Source organism: Hippocampus comes, unplaced genomic scaffold (assembly GCF_001891065.2).
Source record: "Hippocampus comes isolate QL1 unplaced genomic scaffold, H_comes_QL1_v1.1 scaffold37, whole genome shotgun sequence".
Classification (NCBI taxonomy): Eukaryota; Metazoa; Chordata; class Actinopteri; order Syngnathiformes; family Syngnathidae; genus Hippocampus; species Hippocampus comes.
In genome coordinates, this window is record NW_017805535.1 from 754,573 (window position 1) to 776,057 (window position 21,485).

Consider the following 21,485-nt stretch of genomic DNA (forward strand, 5'->3'; position numbering starts at 1 on the left):
TAAAATTGTAATTCAACATTTTATTGCCGCTCATTCATTTCAAACAGTGCTTTTCTACTGCACAACAACGTAGAATAAAATTAAATAACACCCTTAACTACCAAGAAATTGCCCGATTAGGAATAACAAATACGCCTTATAATGGAAACATAATACTGTAATACTGAAGTTATGGTCCTGCAAACGGAATTAGCATCATTGCTACTAGCAAAGGACGACACGATTGATTGGTGAACTACCAAGAAATTGCCCGATTAGGAATAATAATGCCTTATAATGGAAACATAATACTGTAATACTGAAGTTATGGTCCTGCAAACGGCATTAGCATCATTGCTACTAGCAAAAGACGACACGATTGATTGCTGTTTCATCCGGTGGCTTCCTTCAAGTTATTAACGACTAAGCCGCTAATGTTTACGTGGGCAGACAAACTCTTCTCGCATTTTCTTGCTTTCCACTTGATAACTTATGAGTCTTGTTCAAATGATTCAACGGGTTTCTTGTAATGCCTTGTTTTTGTCGACAGTCTACGCACAACAGCTTCCTCCTCGTCCCTGTCGCTAGAGGAGGAACTCCTCTTGTCAAAATAGCTTCATCTTCGGAAGTCATGGCTGCCGTTTAGTCAATTTCTTACTACTGTATTACTTTATCTGTACTGCTTCTTCTTTCATTTATTGGCTTTTATTTTGTTTATTTCAACTACTAGAGGAGGAACTCCTTGTCAAAATAGCTTCATCTTCGTAAGTCATGGCTGCCGTTTAGTCAATTTCCTACTACTGTATTACTTTATCTGTACTGCTTCTTTTTTCATTTATTGGCTTTTATTTTGTTTATTTCAACTTTCAAACCAATGTTATAAGGAGGACTCTGATTGGCGAGAAAAAAAGTGCAAATAAGGCACTTGTAACCCCTATGGAATCAAATTTATCCGGCACAACTGGTCTCAATTTCAGATTTGTTTACGTGACCACAAATGAAAAAAAAAACAAAAAACAAAATGATTGCAGTACAATGAAACAAAACACTTTCAAACTTGGGCTAACGTGATGCAAAACAACAACGGAGAAGGTGATGCTCAATTGTCACACATGTCTACAGTAGTTGACCACTTACATCACCATCACTTCCAGTTTACCACTTCCAAACATATTTAAAAACAAACAAACAAACCAATAAACTGCTTACTAATAGAATTTCTGGCGAAGGTATTCTTCTCTTCTCACATTCACTTCCATTGATCCCCACTAAACTGAGCTCTAGTTTGGGAAGCTGGGGTTTCATTTGACGCCAGCATCCATGACTGTTACGTTCATGACTTATCTGACTTCAAGAACCCCCCCCCCCCTCTTTGTGTCTGCTTGGATTTTTCCCTGTATAGAAATTCCACAGCGTGCTGTTGCTTACTGTCATGTTGTTGATTCTTTCGGAAAGTGCTTCGATTTGCAACATGGTGCCCCTTGTGATCCCCATCTGCAACACACACGCATGCATGCACAAGCAGTAGTGATTTATGATGAAGTGTGAGTTTATTTGTTTTTTTTTTTCAGCTTCTCAGGTTGTGTGGAAGTCAGCAGCCTCGTCAGCCAAATGATGGTGAGGATGACTTAGGATGGAGGATTAAGGCATGATGCGCGTGGCTAAGGTCCAAGCCGTTGATTGCTTTAATGCGCCACTAATATTTTTTGCGGACATAAATATATTTTTGAAAAGCTCAGCCTTTCATTTCGCCCTTCCATTAAGAAAGTGAGTTCTTTAATGCTAAATTAACAAAGCTGTAGCTCTGCATGTTCTCTTCACACATTGAAGTAATACTTGCTGCTATTACGCTTAAAAGTAGTGATTTATTATTAGCATTTTTTAAAATATCTGAATAGTCTCATCAATCCGGAGTTGTTTGAGCGGTAGAGGACGGGGTGGATGTTATGACGGAACACAAAAAACTTGATGCAAATCATAAAAACATTCTAATTGGAATAATAGTAACAATGACTATGATTAAAAAGTATACCTTTATAATAAAACGAACCATGAAAACTAGTCATATCGAGAAGAAATTTCAATTTGTTGATAGATGCTGTGGTAGGGTCACACCGACTTCTGGCCGCATGTTTTGGACACTCGGGTGAAAAGAGAAGCGAAGTTGTAAACCGACATGATCCAACTATCAGACCCAAATGTATTGTGAAGGTCTGAGCAGTGCAAAAGCGGCATTTAGCTTTGGTGGAGGAATAAACTCTGGTATGGGAGGAGTTCAGTGAGGCCATGGAGAACATGGACAGCTTCAAGGAAATTCTAGTCCACCATTCGGCATCTCAGGATGGGGAAGCCGTGCACTATTAACACTGTCGGCGTACTGCTGACCTCGATTCACGACATTGTGAGTCGATGGGGAGAATTCTTCAAAGACCTCCTCAATTCTTGCAGTATCTTTCTCAAGGACACTTCGACGGGGATCAAACCGCCAACATCTGGGTTGGGAAACGACCACTCTACCACTTAGCCATGGTCCTCAGTTGGAAAAGTCAGGGACGAGATCCTTACGCCGAGTTCAAGTATCTTGGTGTGGGAGGTTGGAGCAGGTGATCGACAGGCAGGTAGGTGTTATTAACAACTTCTCCGATTCGGTTTTGTAGTACGGTACTTCAAAGAGTACGTCTCAAATGAGTCAATAGATTTGTTGGCCAACCTTTTGTAATTGCCACCTTTCCCCAGACTTGCTGCCTGGTACAATGTAAGATGTAAAGTAATGACTTGTGATATGTTTAAATAGTGTTTTAGAGCTTTGCACAGTTTATGCATATGGTTGTTGCTTATTGCTGCGATTGTAAAATTTCCTTGTAAATGTTTAGGTGAATGTTATGTTCCAACAAATTTACTTCCACTTCAGTCCAAAAAAACGAAACAAAACAAAAAAAGCTTCAGTTCACTCAAATGTAATCTTCAACCCAATTGGTGGGTCAAAAATAATAAATCCAACCTGGGGTAAAAGTAACCCAATCTACTTCTCAAAATCTACAACGAGTGGGTTAGGAAAACAACAGAGCATTTTTGGGTGTGCACTGCATGGTAATGGAAACATTAATTAAGAATGGACTTTTGAGTAAAGTGTCCATTTACAGTATAATGTTTATATAAATACATTCTAAAACCATTTCCAATAAAAAAGAGTGATAAAACCAAGTTATTGGAAGCATTTTAATGTGTGGTTGACATATCGATAGCATTCCGACTTCAAATTAAATCCTACAGTTTGAGCCGAAAGCTAAACTAATCCAAATTTAAAGAACTGAATAAACTTTTGCACATGCGCACACACTCTTGTTCATGTAAATTGCATTTTAAAAAAAAATTACACAACATGTCGCGTTCTTCAAAGAAGCATTCGTTAATTTAGTATAAAAGTTTATCTACTACTGTTAAGTAAGGACAATGTACAAAATCAGCTCCCGTTTCCAAAATAACCCTTCTGTTTCTTGTTTGGCTCTGCAATTACATAAATAATAAATACAATTCTCTGAGAATAAAAGCAAGTACCGGCATGTCACAAGTTTATTTTAAGCACGTGGTATTCAAGCTGGAAAATAAGAAGTAGAAAGGGTGCCCGAGTGAATTCACACAAATATAAAATTATCACTTGTTGGCGCACAGTGGTTAGGAGAACTGCTAAATACCGTGAAGAGTGCCTTTACACTGTCACCGGGAAAGGAGGCTGACGCTGGGTTTGTTTAGCACCTGACCAATAATACAGGAGGCGGACTAGATCCATCATGACAGGCAGCTGTGATTGTGGAGCCATCAAGCAGCTTTATCAGAACATCACAGAGATCTCTTCACTTGTCAAGGCACTTGGTCACACTGATGGGCTGGGTTGAGGATTGAGGAGCACGGGATGGGGGTGGGATGCGGGCTGAGGTATTGAGGGCTGCAAGCAAAGGAAGGAACAGAGGTACTGATTGGCTGGGGAATAATCACGACAATGTCCACGTTTGTGACATATGTGATGTCATGGAAAAATGTCATTGTCTGCTGTTGGTGCCTACCTGGTGGCTGGAGTGATCCGGCTTTCTGTCCGTGATGGTGCTCAGGCCTCTGAAGTTGTTGTTGTAGTGATGCGCCTGGGTGCTGTTCCCTGTCGAAAGGCCCTCAAGAGGCCCGGCAGATTCAATGGGGCAAACGTAGTCTGTGGATTCATCTGGCCGCCTCCTCCGCAAATGTGTCAACTTGGAGAAGCCCAACTTTTTGGGCTGCAACAAAAAAGACAAAAGACTATCATTTTGTGATCCAGTGGGGCCTGGAGATACAAGTTTAATTTGTTATCTTAGCTTCAGGGAAAAACAGGTCACCTCAGTGGCAGTAAAGGAGCTTGGGGAAGCAATAGCCACGAGTATAGACAAAGAATTTACCGTTGGGATTTTTCTAGATCTAAAAAAAAAAAGCATTTGATACCATGGCTCACACTATATTATTGAATCACTTAGAGCAGTGGTGTCAAACATACGGCCCGCGGGCCGGATCCGGCCCGCAAAGGAGTTTAATCCGGCCCGCGAGATGATTATGTAAAGCATCGGTGTCAAACATACGGCCCGCGGGCCGGAACCGGCCCGCAAGTAGGTTCAATCAGGCCCGCAGGATAATGTAAAAGTGAAAAAAATGCATTAAAGACACAGAATTAATATTTTTAATCAGATGCAATTCATTGAGTATCCGCAAGGGGACACTGTTTTGATCAGAGAAGAAGACAACAGCAGCCTCAGTCTGTCACTGAGACAGACCCATGACAGCAGACGCTATCAATAGCACTCTCACATTTACACATTTAATAGCACTCTCCTTAGTTTGTAAGGTGTAGGCAGGGATTACATTTAGATTTTATATGCACGTGTAAATGCTTTAAAACTTGCTTTCTTTATGAATCTTGTTTAATCTTAAAGTGCATTACTATATTTTTCAATACCAATTACTTGTTAAAGTTTGTACAATCAGTGGGATCAGTTGCAATGCATATATGTGAATGATAAAAGTAAATTGCACATTTGTCGAAGGAAATGTAAGGTGCTTCATGAAATGTTTTGTAAAAGATATGTTCATTAAATTTCAATATTTTCCTAATGTTCTTGTGCTTCTTTATACCAAAACAAAGGAAAGACATATTGTTTTGGTTATTTATAGCAAAGTATTGTATCATTTTAATGGTCCGGCCCACTTGACATCTACCGAGGCCGTATGTGGCCCACCATGTGAAATGAGTTTGACACCCCTGACTTAGAGAGATATGGCATAAGAGGTGTAGCATATTAAAAGATAAAAAGTTATTTCGACAATAGATATCAATATGTGCAGTTCAACAACATAAAATCAAATCAACTGAGGAAGTCAGCAAATTGCTGAAATGTCGTCATTTTTGGAGGGTGTTAGTTGGAGTGTAATGTCATGGAACACACGAAGAACAAGGGGTAGGACTGGAAACTTTGCGAAATGACGACCACTTGTTCTTTTCTTCTTTTAAATCTTTTACTTCTGACCAAATTTCTGTTATCTGTTTTTTACATGTTCAAGAAACAAACACTTGGAACGCAAAACACTTCACTCCTCACTGAAATAAATGCGAATGCTATTAATCTGCTGCGGCCTCCCCCAATTAAACAACACCAAAATTTTATATACATGGAAAATACAACTCAATACTATTTTGGTTTACACAAACAGTAATAACATAATTAAGTAGAAAATGAAGAGTGAAAGAGTTTGTCCATCTTCCAAATTCATAGCCACTGCTGTTGTGTGCAACTTGTGTTCGCTTGGGGGTATTAATTTCAAAGAAGACTTTCACAACTAGTGTCAGTGAATCAGTAACTACAGTTTTAGTCATTTTCCAGAGGATAAAGAAAAGATTCAGGTGACTATTGCTGTGTTGTTTGTCCACATGTGTCAGCTTCCCTTCATTTAGTCTGCTGGCATGACAAGTACAATTCATTCTGTCGGTGGTCGAAAGTGCATCCAACCACATTGCATACATTGTATTCTATTGCTATCATAGCATTTTTAACGCAGCAGTCAAGGTTAGGAACAAAGTCTTCCAAGTCATGTAAGGGACAAGTTCCATTGCTTGTTTCTTTCCTTGGAAGGAACAGCGAAGAGGATTGCAAGCTGAGCCTCGAAGCTGTGGAGGGGGAGGGGAGGGGAGTTCCCACCTCGCTTTATCATCTTACTGCAAATGTGTGGAGCTTAAAGTGAGTTGACACAACGAGGACTCGCACAGATAAAGGTGCTTTCTCTCCCATGTTAAAGGGAGAAAGGAGTGGGTTCCTCTTACGCAACTATTTATTTATTTTTTTTGACCTCATCTTTCTTCCACCTCCACGCTGTAAGATTACGGTCGCGCAAGCCTAACTTGCTTCTTACGATCTCACCTTGACTTTGGCAGTGATGCTGAGCGGCGTGGAGTTCACTGCTTCGGTGTACTCTCTCTTCTCCTGCTGGGCTTGCGCTCCCACCAGGTTGCTGAAATTGGTGGCTAAGTGGCGCCGCAGTAGTGTTTTCTGAGGAGGGATGTTAAGCAGCATCGCCAGCGAGTCGGAATTAAACCGAGGCTCCAGCATCTATTCAAAAAAAAAATAAAATAAAAAAAAAAGGGCACTGAAATTAATGCCTGAAACTTGAGTCGCAACCCCGCTGTGAGCATACTCACGATTAATCCTCCGTGAACCCCGCTGCCCCTCAAGTTTGGGGCGTACTCGGCCAGGTCCACAGATCTCAGCCACTCCATGACTCGATGATTGGACCACTGAACCACCTCACGAGGAGAACACTGGTTCTGAACCACACACGTAAACATGGATGGTGACTCTATTTACTCATCACTCAGTTCTGCACATGGTAATGAATTCTGCCTTATATGCATAGGTTAAATCACTGAGGGGAGGCGGGGTGGGGGGGGGGGGCGCACGGGTGTTCGATAGTGGTGAGAAAATCACAATAGGCAAATTTAAAACTGTCTTTAACATTTACATCATTAGTGGAAGCCAGTAAGACTGCATTCTGGGTCACCTGAGAAACTGTTGCTCCTTAGGAGGGACTACGTTTTTGGTTAGCATATCCTGCTTACTTTTGCTGGCCTCAACAGCTCTTTCAGGTCCATGAAAGAGACCAGAATTTCAGATCTACAGATATAGTAACTGACCGTTATTTTGCAAGGTCTCTCTATTTGGGTATTTAAGGAGTTATTGTAGACGGAAAAAGTCTCAACAACTCAGATGTTGGGCTGTAGAGGCAAATTGCAATCCACTCATCAAAAAAAGAAAATGACATTGGGGTTGTTGGAGGGACACAATTCGGCTTTGTGAGCATACCAAGGTGCCCTTGATAAAGGCAGATGATGCAATAAAGAACACGCAGCAGAGTAACATGGAAATTTCATCTCATCCATTATTTTTTAGCCAACATGCACGCATTTCTCACTGACCTCGGTGCCAGGCCTGCGCTTGAGACAGTAAGGGTTGAACTGGTTAACATGTAGAACATGAATAGCACACTTGATGCTGAGATGATGCAGCTGGCTGGTCACTTTTAGGGCCAACAAGTCATTCTGAGAAGACAGATGGAAACATTAGTGCTTTGTCAACAACGCTGTATTGCTGTTATGCTATTTCACTTTCGATAGAACTCACCACAGTAAGGTACTGCAGCATCTGCCCATCCACTCTTCCTTCATTAAATTGGTCTTTATACTGAGGAAGGCCGATGTCATCGAGCCAGCCTTCGGAACATCACGTCACGTTAATTTTCACGTATTACTGTTACTGCGAGAAATACTCGTCCGGTGTTTTGTACGTACGAGTGACCCAGAGGTAATCCAGCTCGGCAGACTTCTCGTGCTGCTTGCTATTAAACGTCTTGATGGCTAAATGGAGTTTCTTCCTGTGCAATGGATTTTTCATTCCCATTTCCTAGAAAGAAGAAAAGGCGCAATTCATTTCTTTGTCACAGCTACGTTTGACAGTCGACACTTGAAAACTGCACCTGCAAAAAAAAAACAAAAAAAAAAACATCATCCTGTTGAAAGAGACAGAGTAGATGAAGCCTAAGGAGGGGTGGGGAAGATAACGTGACATTGTTGAAGGCAGAACTAAAGCGTAAGATGAAAATCAGAGACAGGTGTTACTAAAGGTGAAGTGAACGGACAAACAACAAGAGCGAGGAGACAGGTACAACTAAAAACAATTAACATGCTGCGCAGAAGATAAGCCTGACAGCTCAATGAGCAGATGATTCAGATGACTAAAGTAATAAGAAGTACAAACTTGACAATAATTGACCAATTGAAGACTGTTTTTCATTGTGGTTCAACAGAATTATTATCAAAATGAAACCAGACAGAACAAAATAATGGTACCGTTAATGTAATATTTTGTTGTCCAAACATTTGATCAACTTCCAGCCAGCCATTAAACAATTTTGGTAACTTTCAATGAGCCTTCTGCACCTCTCAGCAGGTATTTTGGCCGACTCTGATAACCTGTTCCAAGTTGTCTCTGGTTTGAAAAACGCCTTCTTCACATGGCTCCTTCCATGGGTGTTCAATAGGATTTATATCAAAGGCCAATTAATTTTGCTCTTTAGCTGTTGTGTGTGTGTGTGTGTGTGTGTGTGTGTGTGTGTGTGTGTGTGTGTGTGTGTGTGCGCGCGCGCGCGCGCGCGCGCATGGGTACCTTTTCCAGGTCTTGTGCAGTGGCAGACAGTAGAGTTTCCCCGCTGCTGACCCACTGGTGAGCCATGGCAGCATACTGGCGCAGTCCAATGTCTTCTAGCCATTCACACACCTGCTCGGTGTTCCACTTAGAAAAATGCATCTTCAGGTCTCTAAGATTCAAATGGAAGAAAATTGATTTTATTTGGAGGTGTATCATGCGGCTATTGAATTCATTGCAGGCCCTTGGAGAACGTGAGCCAATAGATCAGGGGTGCCAATACATCGATTGCGATCGACCGGTAGCTCTCGGACTGGTCCCAAGTCGATCACGAGGGGTCTAGAGGGGGTAAAAAAAACCGAACCCAAAACATTTGTGTGTCTATGTGCGCGTTATTAATACGATATATTTTTGTGTTAGTGCACAGTGCACCCTTAGCATCCTATCAGTCTCACTTTCACAAAAAGTATTTAAAAAAGAAAATGCAAAAGCAGGTCACCTTCAACCTATGGTGGCACGTGACCTCCATCACTGGAAGTTGCTAGCGCTCAGCAATCTGCAAATGCAGCTTCCGATCAGAGATGTTGCGCTATACCTTTTATGGTTATTATTATTCTCATTCAGAGTTTGTTACATGTAAAATTCACCGAGGGCATGGGCAAAGAATGGGAATTTGGAGTGTGTGAGAAACATTTTAAAACCGTAGAAGTGGGCTACGGTCGTTAAGAGGCTGCAAAATGCGTCCCATGCCTCCGCGTCAGGTCTTTACTAAGGTAGGCAGTGATTTGCTTTTCACAAACTCACAATTTTTTGTGTCTATTTTTCTGTTTCATTCATCTTAGGGGCCGTTATGGCTATTGCTTATCGATGCATGTGTGTGTAAGCGGGCACTAAAACTAAATGACCAGAAGGACCACCGTTGACAACTGTTTTGTGTTTGTTCCAATGTGCAAGGTAGGCGTTTGTAATAGCCAGCATGAACAACAATTGCAATTTTTATACAATGTGGGCATGTGGTAATCAACTGCGTGCTCATGTATCATGTACACCGTGAGCTTTGTGGATGATGTGGGGACTTTCTGGCTGTTTCTATGATGTAAGGCGATAAGGCAAGCGCGATAATCGATTATACAAGAAGTCCAGATTGTTTGCCACTGCATGATAGTCAAATACTATAAACCAGATTTTAGATGTCACGCATCCCAATTTGTCCAGTGTGAGTGCACCCTGAGTAGTTATTTTAGCTTATGCGGACAGAGGTTTTTGTCTGTACAATTAATGTCAATTGCGCAAGGAAGGAAATTTTTTACCACTACCTGTGTGTGTGTGCATGTGTGTGTGCGTGTGTGCATGCGTCTGTGTGCGTGTGTGTATTAACAAACAGTGAATGTCTTTCGTACCGTATGTTCCCTGAACGTGCCTGTCTCGTTCTGGGGCCTCTTCTCTTGAAATCGCCAAGCTCTGGGTCATGTATCTGACCTGGACTACCTGACTGACTGCGACGAATTCTGTAAAAAGCATAACCACCCAAAAAAATGAAGATTACATAATGACTGAAAGCAATCAAAGCCATCACGATCAAATGTGGTGGAATTGAGAAAATGCTCTCTGTTAATGTGATTACTTACAAGCCCCAGAGCTTCTTAATGCCTCTTTGACTTTTCCTGTTTTCGAGCGCTATAGGAGAGTCCATTCCAGAGGACAGAGGGGACTGGTCTGACAAGATACATTCTTCTAGCTGATCTGAACATTCTATCAGACAAGAACAAATAAGAAGTACATAAATTAGGCTGCCGTGCATGAAGGCTGCCGTGCATGACAGTACATCACCTGCACAGTGACTCCTTTTGAGAGCTTTCTGCATTACCGTCATAATCAGGACATACTGAAATGTATCATCAATCCATTTTCTACCCCTTATTCGCTTCACGGTAGCTGGAGAATATCCCAGCTGACCAAGGGCGAAAGCCTGCCTACACTCGGGATTTGTTACCATTCGAGCACAGGACACATTGCAACAAACAACCATTCACAACCGAGACATGCACAACTACAGTCAATGGGCAAGAATTGCTCTCCGGCCAGCCGCATGAACATCTGCAATGCTTGGGACTCTTCTTGGAGTCATATCAACAACATGCACTGGTCACCTATGAATAGATGTGTTGTTGATGATGAAATGAAAGCAAGGTTTATGCGTATGTTTACTTGACTGATAGTGGTGCACAGATGAATTATGCAATACCCACCAGTGTAATAAAGATCATACTTCCCCGGAGATCCTGAGCCAGGTTAGTAAAAAGTGAGAGGGGAAAAAAAAACAGGCATTAGTCACACCCAAAAAGACCTCATATATTGATTGTGGCAATAGGCAAATCAATGAGCCTTAGGCAGGCGCAAGGCTGCTAACCTTTTTAAAATGACTTGCAAAGTTACTAATTCATGTTTATTTAACAGACGCTACTGCATTATCTGCCTTAGTCCACATGTGAGAACAGGACAAGCTCGAATAATGAGGTCACGCCACACCCGCAGCGACTATGCAGTGTTTGTCCTTAATTTGTCTGCGTCATCATCTTCACAGCCTAAAACATGAGTTTAACAAGGGCGGTGCTCGAATAAACTCCTGCAGCTTTCATTATCGTACTAACTCCTAAAACAGTTGTGTACAGGCTAGCGTTTGTGTCGCGTCTTATTCCTCAACATGATCCTGCCCCAAACTTATGCCGAGATCATGACAGATGAGAGCACAGACAGCGAGTGGGATGTTTGTTTGGTTACTTCAGATACTTAACCTTCAATGAAGTGAACACATCATTAAAGCGTGGAGCCCTCGTGCCCTCCAGCTTTGAGCTCGGCCTCACCGAGGGAGAGTCTGGTATTTTATTACAGTGTTGCTTTCGCATTGCAAAAGACTCTTCCTGCATGACATTAATGAACATCTACCGCTGAACATCCGCCGCAAATAACGGACACAATACGAACTGGATTTTGCTTATGACATTTCTGTGCGGCTTCCTTTTAATGAAGACGAATTTCCGGTATGGCGACTTGAGCATACAGTACCTAAAACTGGAGCACTGGCACTCCTGTAGCGAACTGTAGCCAGATAAACAAGGAAAGGGAAAAATCCAACAGCAAAGCAAGCAGGAGGATGAGAAAAGCACAAGAGGAAAGCAGTTGAAGGCACAGTTAGCTGACGGAATTGTTCAGTCAGATGTGAACTGAAATCAAGCCGATTAAGCAGGACGTATTATGATCAATTGATTTATTATTGTATACTTCACTGTAGTTGCTGCCAGATCTTGACACCATTGTTTTAGGTGTTCAGTAAATGAAAAAAACAGTAATGTCAGATGTGGGTCACTTAAAAATACAGTGATTGTTAAAAAAAAAAAAAAAAAAAAGATATATTCAATCAATAGGAATTGGGCACCCACTCATATGACATCCACCTGGGTTATAAAATATTTGAGTGGAAAATCCAAAATTGAAAGCGGCTAAAGAGAGAATCCAGATTGGATAAAACCCAAGATGGAGAAACTCACTTAGACTGTAGTCTTGGTCGTGGCTATGGACGGGTGAGAGCCTTCCAGGAGATAAATACTCTTCGTCTCTTTCCCTGGCATCATTCAGCTTGGTCCTGAGCTCACCTTTTCGACATAGCTTCCCTGGCAGCGTCTGGTACTTGTTCAGCTCCATGTGAGCATTCTGCCAAAGACAAACGATCCATTATTATGATTTGTTCTTTTAAAGATGGGCTCAAATTTTTGTTAAATTAACTGCCACAGCCTCGATAGTGTTTCAAAGAAACAATAAGGTGGAAGTAATTTTCTTTCTAATGCATGGGATACATGCTCCTTTGCTAATTCTGATGACTGCAAATATACGTCAAGTGTTCGCCTTTGGTCAGCGCCCAACACATCCCATTTGATCATGACGATGATTTGATGTCGTATTGTTGCATAACGGGACGGTGCATGTAGGGCGCTGCATCAAAGTCATTGGGGCTATGAGGAAATAACAGGAGAAAGGCCAACAGAAAAAAAGAGCTCGGAGGCAGCTATGATACTAAACACTTCTGACAGCTACTTCATGTGGATCCCGCCCCCGTCCGTGTCTGTGTGCGTCACAAACAAGATCATACACTGTATCGTTATGTAAAGGGAATTTAGCCCCTTGGTGTGTTAAATGTAAAAAAAAATACGACATAAAATAGATATTTTAGCACATATAAAAGCACATTTGACAATAAAGTTGTACTTGACTTAATACGGTTCTAGCGTTTATAGGAAGGGTGTAATTAATCAGTCAAAGAATGAACAAAAACCATTAGTTCTGCCTAGTCCTTTCCTTGTAGATACTGATTCTGTTTGTTCCATTGTAGGAACACATTTTCACAGCTTGTGTTCCAAAACGATGGTGCCCCAGTGCACAATGTAAGGTTTAATGTTAAGATGCTTATGAGTCAGGTGTGGAAGAACTTGACTGGCCTTTGCACCTCCCATAGGTGTCATTTCTAGGCGTTGTGATAGTTTTGTCTGGGTATTTCGTAGAGTATCATCACATTTTTACTCTTTTTTATTTTTATGTGATGTAAGTCAACTTTTATCGTTTTTTTTTTTTTTTTTTTTTTTTTTGGGGGCCGTTTCCTAGGTGGGATTCTGAATCTGCTCGTTTTTTGTCAGGTTTCCATAATGATATGAAGATGATAATAATAATAATAATCTCAATAATAATAATAAAAAATATATAATACATCATATATTTTATAATGTTAAGTGAGTGTTCTGTGATTGGCTGGCAATCGGGCCAGGGTGTCCCTGCATACTGCCCGAAGACAGCTGGGATAGGCTCCAGCACGCCCCGCGACCCTTGTGACGAGAAGCGGATTAGAAAATGGATAGATGGATGGATGGAGAATTTATTGTTAGGTTCGGCAAAAGGTGAATTTTTTTTCTGAAATTTCACAGCTAGGGCAGCCTGGTGGTCGAATGGTTAGCGCGTCGGCCTCACAGTGCAAAGGTGCAGTATTCGATTCCGGCTCAGTATTCCTTCCTGTGTGGAGAATGCATGTTTTCCCCGTGCCTGCGTGGGTTTTCTCCGGTTTCCTCCCACATTCCAAAAACATGTACAGCAGGTTAATGGAACACTCTAAATTGTCTCTAAGAGTGCATGTGAGCGCAGATGGTTGTTCGTCTATGTGTGCCCTACGATTAGCTGGCAGTAAGCTCAGGGTGTACCCCACTTACTATGTACAAGGATAAGCGGAGCAGAAAGTGGATGGATGGATGTCATGGCTAAAAATCATAACGCATGATAAAATCCGTCTTGCACAAACTTTTTTTTTTTTTTTAAAGGTCAAACTTCAAAAATACCTCAAAAACCTGATGTGAAAGGAAAAAAAAATACTTTTTTTTTAATGAGTATCAAAAATACATTTAGGGACACATAAGGCCATCTCTGAATAATATTTGCTGTGGATCTTTGTAATTGTTCAGAAACTGTGAACAGGGAAAAGAAGGCCACTGGGCACCTGGGGCAATCCCGTACTTGTGTAATATTTACTTAGCATTTTGCATTTTATTTGCAACAACAGTGGTGACTTAGTAAGCAGTGCTACCAAAGTTCTGTATGGAGATTTAGAGTGTGTCCTATCCTTTCTTTGTGCAGCAAAAAATATACCATAGTAATAATAATAATCATAATATTAAAACTTTACATTCAAGAACACAAGCTCAAGAATTAGAAATGTGAATCCTAAGTGACCTTATGTAGTACAGTATGTGTCCCGTAGCATCACAAATGCAGGCATTCGTTGCCTTTTAAAGAATATATAAATTATATTTAGATTTTTAGGATGCTTATATTTATATTTTATCATTTATATTTATTTATATACTTTTTGTTCTTCTCTCTCTCTATATATATATGTATATCTATATCTATATAGATATAGATATATCTATATCTATACTGTATATATGTATCTATATCTATCTATCTATCTATATATATATATATATATATATAGAGTGTGTCCTATCCTTTCTTTGTGCAGCAAAAAATATACCATAGTAATAATAATAATCATAATATTAAAACTTTACATTCAAGAACACAAGCTCAAGAATTAGAAATGTGAATCCTAAGTGACCTTATGTAGTACAGTATGTGTCCCGTAGCATCACAAATGCAGGCATTCGTTGCCTTTTAAAGAATATATAAATTATATTTAGATTTTTAGGATGATATATATCTGCATGATTTATAGCTTTATTGTTGTATATATGTTAGTTGCTCCATGTACAGCACTTTGTATGCAGCGATGGCTGCTTGAAAGTGCTCTATAAATACAGCTGAGAGTTGAGACTATACATATATATACTTTTGTTCTGCTACTTCTCCCTTTCATAATTTTGCTGCTGTAAATTGGGAATTTCTCCATTGTGAGACAAATAAAGGTTTTCTTATCTTTTCCCATGGCTCATTGAGGAGTGTGTCCCTGTTTTGATTTTATTTTGTTTTTGTTTTTTTATGGAAAAATGCTGTAGGTAGACCTTTATGCTTCAAACAATCAACAAATGTTTATAAAGCAGTATGTTAGATTGTGTTATGCCATGCAGTAGACCAGTACCTCTCCCCCTATGTCTGATTCACTTTCATCTGGCCGGGTCTCAACAGGCTACCACACACACAAATACACACATGCAAGCATAAAGAACAAATTCAGTTAGCCGGTTAAAAAGAAGCACATCTATAAGATCACTAAGAATAATTTGTATTGATTAGTCCAATTAGATTAAGAGCAGTATGGCAGTCAAACAGGAGCAGTAATATATTGTGAGAACCTTTTGTAAAGATCTGCTCTGCAATTCCTCAAGACTGCTAGACTGCAACCTGCGTTGATGCCTGAAGAAAAAGAGAAGTACTGTTGTTTCGACCTCAATTATGACATTTACCGTTTTTCTGCACTATAAGGCGCTTTGGATTATAAGGGACAGAGAATAGAAGCTACAATAGTGGCTGTGGTTGCTTTATGCATCCACTAGATGGAGCTACACTAAAGAGAATACAATAAAATACAATACTGCTTTATTTATAAAGAGCCTTCAGCACTAGCTGTAACAATGAGAACCCGGTCACAAACAGGGACATATAAATGCAAATGGCATTACAAAACAATAAATGGAATACAAATGTTATGATTCAACAAAAAGGCACACAAACCTTGTGGGCTCACGTCCACAAGGGGCTATATATCCTTTGAAGTCTTGCTTGTCTCTTTCTTCCTTCGTTTAGTGAGTAGTTAACTATGCTTTTGGTATCTTCGTTTTATAATGCCTACGCAGAGCTCACAAAGTGGTTGTCTGTTTGAGTGTGTGTGGCGAATACACATGTCAATTAGTGTCAGGCAGCGCCCTTTTAGATTACAACTGGTTCCTGCTAATAATCGCCACTAGATGGCATAGGAACACGAACAGGGAAACAACTCAATGGGGAATATAAAGAGACTGCAAAACCGTATATAAGGCGCATCGGATTAAATGGTGCACTATCGGCTTTTGTGGAAACTGAATGCTTTTAGGTGTGCCTTATAGTGTGGAAAATACGGTACTCATATCAATCTTTTCCTTTTTTGTACATGCTGTTGTATCAATGAAAATCAAGGAGTGAATCTTCACCATAATCCATTTAACAAGCTTGTATCGGCAGTAGAAAGTGACACGTCCATCGGGGTCTGAAAACTAAAATAAATGGCGCACAACATACGGGTAAACATGTTGATCCACAGTTAATTGTGGGGAGTGCAACATCGTAATGTTTTTTTTTTGTGTTAATAATATACCATAAGTCTAGTTCTCTCTGGTAAGGTGATGATGATGTTAACATAAGTGGTGAAGATCCTCTTGATGACATCTATGGAAAAACAAAATCATTTGTTACGATTCATAAAATGTCAATCCGATTTGTATACCAGTTTTTTCTTCAGGCTAACAACAGGGACTGGAGTTTTCCCCAGCACATGAAAGATGAAAGTTGGCCGACACAGTGTCCCAGTTGTCAGTCAATCAAGGAGCGATTGTGAAAAGCGCATTCAAGGAGGAACTGATCCCACGCCAGCTACGCTAAAGTCAGCTATGTGAACCATTACACTAGCAACCATAGCCTCTTAAATAAGATGGTCCCCCTGAAAAATAGTGCCATTCTATTGAAATGTAAAAAAAGACATCTGTGATGAAATACAAAGCAACACAAACCTTTGAATTTTTTTTTTTTTTTAGGTTATAAGGGACGCTGTGTGATCTTACCTCTGACCTATAGATATCACAGTGGGCTTTTTGTGTGATGGCTCTGACTTTCACACTGCCACTGAGCTCCTCTTCACTACTTCCTTGATGGTAGAAAATGGATGAAGAGAGGAGAAAAGAAAACTTACTGGTAAGCATGTAATCTGTCTATGTTTTACTCAGGAAAACACAACATGGGTTCAAAAATTGTTGGATGATATTCTTACCATGCGTGAGTGCCATGAGCTCATTAATTTTTCGATACTGGCCAAGCAGACTTGTCAGCTCCTCGATACGGCGCGTCTGTTCATTCAAACCAGTTGGAATTTTGAGTTCTGTCATTCATCTCTCAACCCCCAAAAATACTGTATGTTTGATTACCTTTTCATCATTTGAAGCTAAAAGAGACTCCATCCCCACCTTCAGCCGCTGGTATTCCTGGTCTGAAAACATGAGCCGTGCAATTTAATTTCATACATCCAAGCTCAAGTCAACTTAATTTGATGAGTCCCTGCACTGGCTGATGTTTGTGAAAGACAGGACAACCATGCTAATATGACGCAACAAACAAAATAAATGCATGCTGACATGAAGCATAACTATCTGTCATCTGGAACAAAAATGAACTGTGAAATTACTTCCATGATGAGGGTGGCGTTCTCTTGCTTAAAAAAAAAAAAGGCAACTGTGTCATATGATGTCATGCAGGCTATGGAGGACGAAGATTGGAATCAACCACTGCCTTTAATAGTTCAGTTGACTACTAATGCAGATGAGTCTAACTTGGCAAGTTCATACTGACCAGCCACTACATCAGGGATGGGCAACTTCAATGCTGGAGGGGGCCACAATTTTTCATCAATGCTACTGGATGGCCAATAGGACTACCAACTTCCCAACCAGATGTATGAGAAGAATGGCATTGAAAATATGGACGAAATATGTGCATACATGCAAAATATGTGTTCCTTATATCTTTCATTTCTTGTAAAACATTTCTCAATGTATAAAAGATGCACTACCCTTTGAACAAAAAAAAAAAGAGACCACATACTGTGACCCCCGCTCAAAGTGCAAAGGGCTTTTTTTTCATACAAAATTATGGTACCATTCAAGGATGGCACAAAACTGCTGAACAGCAAACCAACTCATTCTGGGCATTTAAAAAAAAAAAAAAAATCTACTCACTTAAAATATTATTGAAGTACTACGTTTTCCCCCACATATCGTTCATAAATTGCACAAAAATATTTGGCTTGCTCATGTGGTAGTATATGGCAGTATCGGACCTAGCCATGTCTGACATCTAGTGGTGAATGGTCACATTATAATTTAAAACTACAGTTGGCACCTGTGGGATTAAATATTTTTAAAACACTTTTTCAGAATTTAAAAATTGTGTGTGTGTGGGGGTGTTCAAAAATTTTCCGGGATTTTACCACCACTTCGCCCCATTTTCGGTGAAGATATATCTACATATACATACAATGCAGGGGTGTTAACGGAGGGCCGTGATGACAGCGAAACCGAATAAATGTTTAATCGTCTCATCGTATTATTACTTGTACATGACAAACTAATGGATTTCTCATTTTGACATCAGTCAATTATATTTTGTTCAAGTGAGTGTCAAGAGGGTAACAAAATTATTGCAAAGTGTCCACATTATTTATTACACATCTCAGTACAGATTTTCGCAAGAATCATGGAAGTTGACACACGTGATTTGCTTTCGTGAACCACATAAAAGGATGTGGCGGGCAAGATCTGGTCCCCCGGGCCTTGCGTTTGACACATGTGATTATAGTAAATGTTTATCCGGGTTTTTGGGGGCTTGTAAAAAATGTTTTCAACTTTTCTTGGGGGAAATTAATCAAGAGTCCCCAGAGAGTGTGATCAGTGGTCATCAGTTGCCCATCCCTGTATTATATAATGACATCCCATATAAGAGCTATATCAAATATTATACCTTTGAAAAGGTAAATAATGCTGTTAAAGAGATGGTCATTATTGTGGTGGCAGTTTGCAGTGGTGTAAAACTGTACTGAATCATACATAGAGCTGTTCCTAATATTTTTTTACTCTCCAATCAAACTCAATGATAATAATGACATTAATTATAGTAATGATAATAATAATAATAATAATAATAAAATGGATCTATCAAAGATGAGTTAAGCAAAACTATGAGACACCGGTCTCATTATGATGCGATACAGCAGAGTTAAGTATTACACCATTGGAAATTGCAACCAAACGTATTGTTGAACTCACATTTCTCAGAAAGTGTGTTAAGATTGAGCCTCATTCTTTTTGCCATGAAAGGATTTACATTTCTCAAGGAGAACATAGGTTTTGTTGAAATTGTCAGTTTTATGATTAGCTGACGAGGCGTATCACCCAAAAAAAAAAAAAAATTGCTGAGGCCTAATCGCAAGCCAACTGTACTTGTAATATTCTGATATCCTAATCATTCTGGAACTGTGACTTCATTTGATGATTACATTGAGGTTACAAGGACAATGAGTTATACTGAAATCGAGACTCAAATGGTGTGTAATAGTCACAGTGAAACAGTGGCAGAGTAACATTCAGAATCAACAACGGGGTAAACAGGAATTCTGATGGTCCAACAGGCAGATGATCTGAATGGGAATGACATGAATCAATGACGGAAGGACTCCCCGTGCCTTACATTTGTTGATCAGATGTTTGATATACACCTCCTCTACAGCAGAGGGCAGCATACAGTCAAGAGCAAGTCAAATAGACGGCAAAGGAAAGGAAAGTTGTGAAGCTGTTCAGTTAGTTGAAGCGCAAGTAATTCAAGTTGACAGATGTGCATACACATTTACAACACTGTCCCTGAACTGTCGATGTAATATGACAGTCAGGCTGACATCAGCATGTACCTCTCTCTGCGTTGTCATTGGCTGTGCTGCCTCTGGCCAGAAGTTGGGTCTGCAGGCTTTCAATCTCAGCGTCTTTGGAGCAAAGGAGCTGCTGCAGGTCTGAGATTTCAGCCTGTGGAAGCAGATGAGCAAACCAAATTCATAAAGTCAGTCTTCCGCGTCTGACCACAAAATTGTTAGTACGCTTACATTACAGAAAGAAACAACCCCAACAGTCAATAAAATACCTTCTATCAGCTAGATACCAAAAAAAAAAAAAAGGGGAAAAAAAAGGCTGTGCTGCCACATCTGCTGCAGACCATGGGGCCTCCAAACAGCACAATGACCAAATGATCATATACTGTATATTTTTAAGATAAACATGCTTGTATGTGGCCATATGTTGCATCGTCTGATTTAATGAGAGAAAATGAAGACACAGAAATTATTATTACTCATCATTTAATCGATGAAGTGCCGCCACTGCCGCTTGTAAGTTACACTGCAGCTTTTTGAAATGGTTCTGTTCCAATACAATTCCTGTAGCTGTAAGCCGTGAGTGTTTTCTCCAGCTGTAAACCGTGAGTGTTTTCTGAGTGCAGGTTGGGTCAGGGTAAGTCTAACTTGCACGTTAGGGTAGGGTTGGTGCACATTTTAACATATTTTAAACATTGTAGTAGGCACTTGTTTTAAAACATTTCTGATACCTCGCCCTGGCTCAGTATCAAATTTAGAATAGGTTCGTTGGAGATAGGCACTCAGAAATGAAACACAAGAGACAAATCTGCTACTAATAAATTGCACGTTTATTAGCGCCACAGAATATGTCAAACAAGCAAATATCAAATATCAAGCTCTTAGAATAGTATCCAGCTCTTACCGTGCGTCAATAGGATGGAGAGCCAACACCCCAGGTAGAGCGAGCTTCAATACCACTCTGGACTCTTGACTCTGCTGACTCTGGACTCTCCTAATTCTCGGCTCTACTAAGAGTATCCGAAGTTCTCCTTTTATAGTCTAAGCGTGCCTGACGTCACGCTATCTTTGTTCTTAACAAATGACATTGCTCATCATCATAAACATCCTATGACATTGCTGTTTATACAAAGACTACAAAGCTATTGCGAGCCATTGCGGCACAAAGCTATTGCGAGCTATTGCGAAACATCTTTAAACATGGAAAAACAACACAATATAATTATTCTTACTTCATTTTTTTGTATGATCGATTGCTTACATTTTAAATGATGGAAAAACATCAAGAGTGGAATGAAGTAAGAATAATTATATTGTGTTGTTTTTCCATGTTTAAAGATGTTTCGCAATAGCTCGCAATAGCTTTGTGCCGCAATGGCTCGCAATAGCTTTGTAGTCTTTGTATAAACAGCAATGTCATAGGATGTTTATGATGATGAGCAATGTCATTTGTTAAGAACAAAGATAGCGTGACGTCAGGCACGCTTAGACTATAAAAGGAGAACTTCGGATACTCTTAGTAGAGCCGAGAATTAGGAGAGTCCAGAGTCAGCAGAGTCAAGAGTCCAGAGTGGTACTGAAGCTCGCTCTACCTGGGGTGTTGGCTCTCCATCCTATTGACGCACGGTAAGAGCTGG

General features: G+C 40.1%; 1 protein-coding gene and 1 long non-coding RNA gene across 13 annotated transcripts in view; both read right to left on the reverse strand.

Moving 5' to 3' along the window:
• LOC109520754 (uncharacterized) overlaps positions 1 to 1,854 on the reverse strand; it is a 4,557-nt gene extending 2,703 nt beyond the window's left edge. The window contains exon 1 of the long non-coding RNA XR_002169232.1: positions 1,408 to 1,854. This is a non-coding gene — a long non-coding RNA (uncharacterized LOC109520754). The remainder of the gene's footprint in view (positions 1 to 1,407) is intronic.
• Positions 1,855 to 3,347: 1,493 nt separating this feature from the next.
• ppfibp2b (PPFIA binding protein 2b) overlaps positions 3,348 to 21,485 on the reverse strand; it is an 83,861-nt gene continuing 65,723 nt past the window's right edge. For 5 of the 12 annotated variants that reach the window (XM_019878201.1, XM_019878208.1, XM_019878200.1 and 2 more), the window contains 22 exons: positions 19,894 to 20,005; positions 19,677 to 19,709; positions 17,363 to 17,424; positions 17,209 to 17,284; positions 17,003 to 17,085; positions 16,540 to 16,610; positions 16,376 to 16,438; positions 15,542 to 15,602; positions 15,328 to 15,375; positions 12,239 to 12,401; positions 11,757 to 11,789; positions 10,940 to 10,972; positions 10,319 to 10,442; positions 10,091 to 10,198; positions 8,712 to 8,862; positions 7,838 to 7,949; positions 7,671 to 7,759; positions 7,466 to 7,588; positions 6,692 to 6,817; positions 6,414 to 6,602; positions 4,044 to 4,247; positions 3,348 to 3,925 (listed from right to left, as the gene is read on the reverse strand). In XM_019878201.1, coding sequence (XP_019733760.1) covers positions 3,854 to 3,925; positions 4,044 to 4,247; positions 6,414 to 6,602; positions 6,692 to 6,817; positions 7,466 to 7,588; positions 7,671 to 7,759; positions 7,838 to 7,949; positions 8,712 to 8,862; positions 10,091 to 10,198; positions 10,319 to 10,442; positions 10,940 to 10,972; positions 11,757 to 11,789; positions 12,239 to 12,401; positions 15,328 to 15,375; positions 15,542 to 15,602; positions 16,376 to 16,438; positions 16,540 to 16,610; positions 17,003 to 17,085; positions 17,209 to 17,284; positions 17,363 to 17,424; positions 19,677 to 19,709; positions 19,894 to 20,005 — 2,136 coding nt within the window. In that variant the 3' untranslated portion in view covers positions 3,348 to 3,853. The remainder of the gene's footprint in view (positions 3,926 to 4,043; positions 4,248 to 6,413; positions 6,603 to 6,691; positions 6,818 to 7,465; positions 7,589 to 7,670; positions 7,760 to 7,837; positions 7,950 to 8,711; positions 8,863 to 10,090; positions 10,199 to 10,318; positions 10,443 to 10,939; positions 10,973 to 11,756; positions 11,790 to 12,238; positions 12,402 to 15,327; positions 15,376 to 15,541; positions 15,603 to 16,375; positions 16,439 to 16,539; positions 16,611 to 17,002; positions 17,086 to 17,208; positions 17,285 to 17,362; positions 17,425 to 19,676; positions 19,710 to 19,893; positions 20,006 to 21,485) is intronic. The other 7 variants (XM_019878210.1, XM_019878202.1, XM_019878205.1 and 4 more) reach the window with 6 other exon arrangements.